This window comes from Atta colombica, unplaced genomic scaffold (genome assembly GCF_001594045.1).
Source record: "Atta colombica isolate Treedump-2 unplaced genomic scaffold, Acol1.0 scaffold2, whole genome shotgun sequence".
Lineage (NCBI taxonomy): Eukaryota > Metazoa > Arthropoda > Insecta > Hymenoptera > Formicidae > Atta > Atta colombica.
In genome coordinates this window covers 897,089-904,478 of record NW_017259293.1, presented here as the reverse complement: position 1 = coordinate 904,478, position 7,390 = coordinate 897,089, and the positions used below count along the sequence as shown (strand labels likewise).

Here is a 7,390-nt window from a genome sequence, read left to right as displayed (position 1 = left end):
ATATACACATATATATTTAATTTAAAATTATAAATGTTTTTTTTGTAACCTCTTTGTGACAAAAAGAATTATACTTTTTTTTCAGATGCCTGCACTATTTTTGGATCTAGCGCAAAGCTGGATATCCACATAATAAACTGGAAAATTAAATGTGCGCCATCAGGAGGCCGAGCGAGGATGACAAGTGATTGAGTTTCAGCAATTACTGCAGGAAAGAGCATATTCGTGATCTACACCGATTTGGAAAAGATGGAGAGAGAGAGACTCGAATACAACATATAGATACCAACATCACGTGTTTAGCATCGGGTATTACGCACATTGTTCGTACGACAACTCGCTGTATCGTTTTCGATATATCGTTTTCGTCGCGTGGTTTACCGAGGAATTCAGAAGTTTAGCGCAAAGTGTTTAATGTAAACACTATCCTATCTGCTAATGTTTCCATGGCAAATTTCACGCGAGATGATTGGCAAAAGTTTAATAGTGCCATGCACTATCACGTGTGCGAAAAATCGTTCGCGCCTGACGATACACGGGTATGCGGTCATTGCCACTTGATCGGACGATTTTATTTTTATAACACACTATCCTTATGTATTCAAGAGTTGTATGAATTATCAAATCCTAACCATTTCACGTAAACCTTGTCTCTTTTTGTACGCAACATCTTTTCAATTAGATATATGTTAGGATTAGCAACGCAATGCAATTCGTACTCGTAAAATCCTCCAGCAACAGGTTTCTCACGGTAATCTTCCAGTATATATACGTCAGTATATATACGGGATTAATTTAATACTATACTTTGATGATTCTAAATACCTCCATGATCCAATTTGGTGTGTAATCTTTCTCAAAGATCGTTTTGAATTTGTTCACACGTATCGAGTCACCCACTTTGAATCACGGAAATGCGACGGCCTTTACGCTATACGTGTTTAAGAATTTGTCAGCGATCGTGGAAGTTAGATCGATGGGCCGTATACCGATAGTTCGATGCTTTTGCGCGTTGTATTCTGACACTAGACACGCGGTAGCAAGCATCGATCCATTTGTAATTTCCATTGTGCGTAAATTGTTCCCACATATCGTTTTTCAACGTATGATTTAACCATTCAATGATTGATGCTTTTATTATGAATACGTTGAATAATGATTTATATTGTATTTTTTCAAGAGTATTTATACATTTACGTTGTAAAATTTTTTTCCGTTTATATCCATATTCGTTTGCAAATTTTTCCGTCGTCTCAAATTATTTTTGCAATCGCTGTAGTCATCTCCACTCTTAGTTTTGAGCGGTACGGCCTATGCGTGCCTACTCAATACATCGATAACGGTGAGAATGTAGTAGTAATCTTTGTTGAATCGTGTGTAAGGACGCTCGACCACATCAACCACAGATCATCATATCCGTAAATTATGATACAACTGCGTGAAAAATTTTTTCTCACTGGAGTGTGCAGTTTTTCCACCATTCGAGGCTTTTCTGTCTGAGACATGTTATGTTATGATTATTGCTGTATAATACTGTAAAATATCATAAAATTCTTACGCAAACATTGTTCATCAGCATTTCGATGGCAATTAAAATGACTGTGTATTCCGCTTCAATTTATAATAAAGCCAGCTTCATGAAATTCCTCGATAATAAACAATATTTCGTTATCGTGGGCGTCGTGACCTGCCTAAGAGACCTCTACGCGAGACCTCAAGTAATCGGAGACGATCCACCAGCTCGTTAGGATCGTTAGGATCCCAATGAATAATGTATGAATAGAATCAACAGATTTGCTTTATCGCGTTTAAAATGCTTCGGTATCTTTATGTACGTCTGACACAGACAGAAGTCGACATCCGTATATCGACTCATCGCAAAGAACTCTCTGATCACGTCTTGTTTGTCGCATGCCATGTCATCGAAGACAAAAATGGAATTTGGAAACACCTCATTCGGTGATACTACATCGTTATTATTGGAGAATGTAAAATAACTAATTTCTTCAATCGGTGCTAATAAATTTTCCAAGTATCGGTATTTTATTGCAACGAAACTTCGTCGTTGCAATGACTTCGAGTACACATATACGTTCTTGAAACGTATGTCATACTTTCCAGCAAACTTATCAACGCGTTTGTTTTGTTACAATTCGATGGATCACAGGTGATTTCGCATATAGAAATCGGCAGCATGTTTCCATGCTTACGTATTTCTTTTTCAGTCTGTACTTTATTGTCGATATTAGTCACTTTAATCATCTGCGATTGTCGCACGAATTTCATATCTTCTCTTTTCACTGATAATATTAAAAAAACAACATCGAGAGCGGATATATTTACAGTAGCGCGCAAAGCGAAACCGCTCAGTATTCAAAATCTTCTTATTTTGTAGTATCGGATAACTTTGATGTACATAGTTTAATCGAAGAATTGGAATATAAGGAAAATTATTTTGCTATGAGAGTTTAAGAATTACATAGATCAACTGGGACATATTACCCGAGCATATAAAGGCTGATTCAGCAACATCGTTGATGCTTGAAACATTATAATTTGCTCTGCCATCGATGCAATGATTCAGTACGATTCATAAGAAATTGTAGCAAATGTCAACAACAACGAAAGGTTGCGATTTTTTAAATCATGCGATAAACGTACTTCTGATCGAATTGCATATCTTCGAATATCAATTTTGTCCAGATGCACATTTAGAAAAGCGATTGACTAGAGGCGATCGAGGCATTAATCCGTTAGATGCGACGGATCGCGAACACGATATAACTTATTCACGAAGCAAAGATCTCATGAAACGACACGACAAGCTGACAAAATACTTGCTGAGGAGATGCGGAAACGGATTACCACGAAAGATTCGACTCTTGGAGAGAGAGAGCTGCAGCTATTTAGATGGCTATGAAAGCCGAAACGAAAATTGGATTTCTTGAAAACGAAGAAGAAAAGCTGATGAAAAAACGAATATTACTAGTGGCAAAACGCGGTGGTATCTTATCTATTCTACCGCTGTTGGGAATCTTCAGCTCGTTGGTCAGCGGCGCGGCAGGAGTCGCAAAAGTTATAAACGATAATAAAGCCGCGTAATGTTAGTTGGAAGAACTGAAACGTCATAATCGCGTCATGGAAGATCATGGAGTTTACCATACAAGCGTGGACGAGAAGTCACAACAGAAAAAATATTAAAAAAAAAAAAGTTAAACAGTTGTCAAAAATGCCAAAGGATGTAACTACCATCGTACAATTGCAACAACGTATATTCCACTGACAAAATGTATATTTCATATTTTAGAGATATTTTTATGCGTACTACTTTACCAACAAGGGGAGTGTATCGAAACGAAAGTATCGTAAATTTGGATAATGCTGATGGACAGGTACACATTGGGTGGCGTACGCGAAGCGGAAAAATCGTTGTTTACTTTGATAGTTTCAGCAATCTTCGACTCGAAAGAAATTGGTGCGATATTAGGACATAACGCAAATCACACACCTTATCAACGTTACAATCAAAGTAACTGTGGACAACTGTGGCTATAGTTTTTACCAACAATCAATTTAAAAATGCACTCTTTCAACTCAGTATTCATTCAAATATGTCACTGACATTTACGCTCATCGGTAAAAGTAGCGTTCTCGCGGTCTGCTACTTTCCGGCTGTAGATTTGAGCGATGGCGATGAACTCGGTCTGACGGACTTTGAAATCAACCATATGATGTCTAATGTAAATTCATTAAATAATAAGTTTTACTTTGACGAAGATGACAAAGAAATTGTCATTCCTGAAGGATTGTAAATACGAAATACGTGACATAAACAAGTATGTAAGATGCAATTCTACAATTTCATCCTAATGATGTTGTGAGAGAGAGAACGCTTCGCAAAGGGGATGAACAGTATCCATTGACTATTCATGCCAATAACAATACAATGAAGAGTAAGATCAAATGCTTATCGGGTAAATTTCACCAAATCTCATAATATTGGATCGCTGTTGGGATTTTCATCGAATTGCGTTCTGGAATCGCAACAGTAGCACGAACAGTAGCAGACGTATCGATAAATATCATCAATGTAAATATCATTTGTATTGAATGCAATGTGACCATGGCCGCATAAGCAACAATAAGTTCGTGCACGATACATGAATTTTCACCGAGTGTGTTACAAAAATATAAAATATCGGAAAGACCGACATAGATCATTTACTTTCCGTCATCGTATAGAGCGTTACAGATCTGACGGTTCGCATTGTGAATCAAAACGAACTCGATTTTCGTGGAGAAGAAATCATCGTTAGATTGCATGTACGGAGGCGACAGCGATAAAGTGATACGACAACGCTGAGATGTTTATTCTGAACGAACAGGCGAAACAGACTAGAGACATAATTTTTACTAGAGGGACAACGATCAAAAATATTCAATCGTTCAGTAGAAGGAAGTTTACTGTGTCAAACGTTAAATTTTTACAATCATTGTCACAATTGGACTTTATTGTACGAAATATCTGAGATGGTTGATATCTTGAATATTAGAAGTGAGCTGATCTTTGATCGTATTGTCAAGTTCGAATTTCACACGTACAATCCGTACGTCAATACTACGTTTGGACATAGCGATGAGATAAGAATACTCATATAACAGTAGGATTTATATACGCCGAGTGAAAATGTTCTCTACGTCGAAGGTAGATTGACGTCAAAGGAAAAAGATCAACAAAAACAGCCAACAATTAGAAATAATTGCGTAGCGTTCATGTTTGACAAAGTTCGATAAGAACTCACTCATTAATGGTGCAGAAATTAATAATAAAAATGTTGGAATAACCAATACTCTAAAGAGCTATGCATCGTTTTCAAGTGACAATACAATAAGTATGCATAATGTTGGACTTATTCCGTCTGATATATAATCCGATATATAATGCGAAAAGTTTAATGACATCTGACGGATATTTTAATTTTTACGAGCCGCTCAATATATTGTTGGCCTTTTGCGAAAATTACAAACGTGTGTAATTAACATTCGTCGAATTAATTTTGATACGAACGCGCAACGACAATTGCATTGTGAGAGATCCAGCGACTGAACCGACGTTTGAATTATACAAAACATAATGGTGAATGCCGCACGTTATGTTGAAGTCAATAAACTATCCATGCTATGTACTTTGGAAAACGAATGATATCTAAGTATGAATTTTGTTTGTGGGATTTGTATGAGTATCCCTTATTGCAAAACACGACAAAGCACTCGTGGGTTTCAAGACTGCGACTCAGCTGAAAAAAACCTAGACATATTCTCTTTGCTCTGCAAACTGCTAAAAAAAACATCATAGAAGCAACTTACTTTGATCATTGTAAATTAACCAACGTGATACTTTATCTAAACTCTGAATTTCATCCGTATGATCTGAATCTAGATTTTGACAAATACAAAACCGCTGTCTTATATGATTTATATGTATGTTTCCATATATCTTACTAAATTCTCTGAAAAAATCGTGAAACATTATTGAACATGAAAAACTTTCTTCACGGTTATACTCACGTTATCATTGACTGCTCGCGACAAATCCATCAAGAACGGTGCGATTAGAATTTGAATTCAACGAAAATGTATACCCTATAAAAATATCCTATAAATACCATAATACCTTATAAAAATACTATAGCCTATTTATATTGTCTCATCATAGACGCGTGATCGAATATAGTCCAATGTAGTACGCAAGATTACGTAAATTATCATTGCTGAAAGAAAAAATATCCTCCCTCTTTTTTCAATACAAGAGATAAGAACCAAGATTCTTTGCAATAGCACAGTCTCGAAAAGTCGTTCTCCATGAATATATCGTTTGTGGATCTGCAAGGATTTATAATTGAAAAGAAATTTATCGTAAAAAAAGTGACGGTGTTGAGAAAAGGAGCTATTCTCTTTCGTTACACTTTTACGTGTCCCACGCCATGAAATTTCTTGACAAAGTCAGAAAAGTATTGTGCTTCCTGGCTGAGTGCTTATCATCATGGATTGCAATGGGAAGACGAGATGATCCCGTATAGCATAGCGAAACACCTAATTACATGGCTGTAATTGATGCGAAAGAGAGTGACGACAATAAGGCTCTCATATACGTTAAAGAACGTGAATGACTGGATGATGTACTCGTTAGCGACAACTTGACCATTAAGACCTTGGATGCTGATTACGAAAATATAGATTCTTTACATAATCTAGATATTACTAATAGATGTTACTAATAGATGTTACTAATACTATGCGAAGTGTAAAACATGTTAAGAATTGTGTGTTACAAAATGTATTTAAAATATACAACTGGTGGGGGGGTCGTAACAAAAAAAATGTATGAAATTTAAAATAAAGCATGAAATTTTTAAAATATATTTTGATTTCTTTCCCCCTTTCCGTATAAGTTAAGAATTTGTTAATATTAGCTGTTCAATAGTACGATTCAATAAGTATTGGATTATGATTGATAATGATTGATAAAAAAGCGCTAAATCATTTTTGTACTACTAAAAAAAACTATTACTAAAAAAAATATTATCATAATTAGTGTTACTAAGTTATATTATTAAAATTCATAAAAATATTATCATAATTATTTATTAAGTCGTATCATTAAAAATTCATAAAATATTTATCATATCTATTTAATTAAATCACGTACAAGAAAGAAAGACAACGTGGGAGAGAGCGTAACGGGAGGAAAAGAGAACGCAAATAAATAAGGACTGCAAGTAGAAGAGAGAGAAACTGCATTCTATAATGGATAATATAATGGATCTATAATGGAATAGAAGAGAGAGAATAATAGGTTAAAGAGAGAACGCAACGAGTGAGAGAGAGAAGGAACGAACCCTTCTCCTCTACTATGGACTCCGGTGATGCGCTTCCCTCTCTCTGACTCCCTCACACGCACGCACGCACATCGTATACATATACGCACTAACATAGTGAGTTAGAATCAGTGTATATATCCTACGGAAGGAGTATAATCATTATTTCTTGTTACGCTGTACATACCTCATAGATAGGTAGACAGATCGAATCAATGAAACCAACTTGCATCATCGGTAATTGATCCTCTTTCTCTCGATTCATAATGTCCTACAATATGATACGCATGCATTCAAGAATATTTTGATTATGTACAAATTGCTACTAGAGGTGTGCAAATTAATTTGAATCGAATTTGAATCGAATCGAATGGAATCACAGTGGATTCAATTCGATCCGCTTTCGAATCTGAGAGATTCGAAACCGGATAAGTTCGAAATTTAAAATCACTTACCTATTTTGTGCTTCATTTAATCGACTCTCTCTCTCTCTCTCTCTCTCTCTCTCTCTC

General features: G+C 35.7%; 1 protein-coding gene across 6 annotated transcripts in view; it reads right to left on the bottom strand.

Moving 5' to 3' along the window:
- The window catches only part of LOC108687079 (dual 3',5'-cyclic-AMP and -GMP phosphodiesterase 11), a 332,230-nt gene that overhangs the window by 4,807 nt on the left and 320,033 nt on the right, over window positions 1–7,390 (bottom strand). For 5 of the 6 annotated variants that reach the window (XR_001931736.1, XM_018192680.1, XM_018192683.1 and 2 more), the window contains one exon: window positions 7,066–7,149. The exons of the other annotated variant lie outside the window; for it this stretch is intronic. Coding sequence is in view for 4 of the 5 variants with exons in the window: in XM_018192680.1 (XP_018048169.1) it covers window positions 7,066–7,149 (84 nt within the window). In the remaining variant the exon portion in view is untranslated. The remainder of the gene's footprint in view (window positions 1–7,065; window positions 7,150–7,390) is intronic. 6 annotated transcript variants of the gene reach the window in all.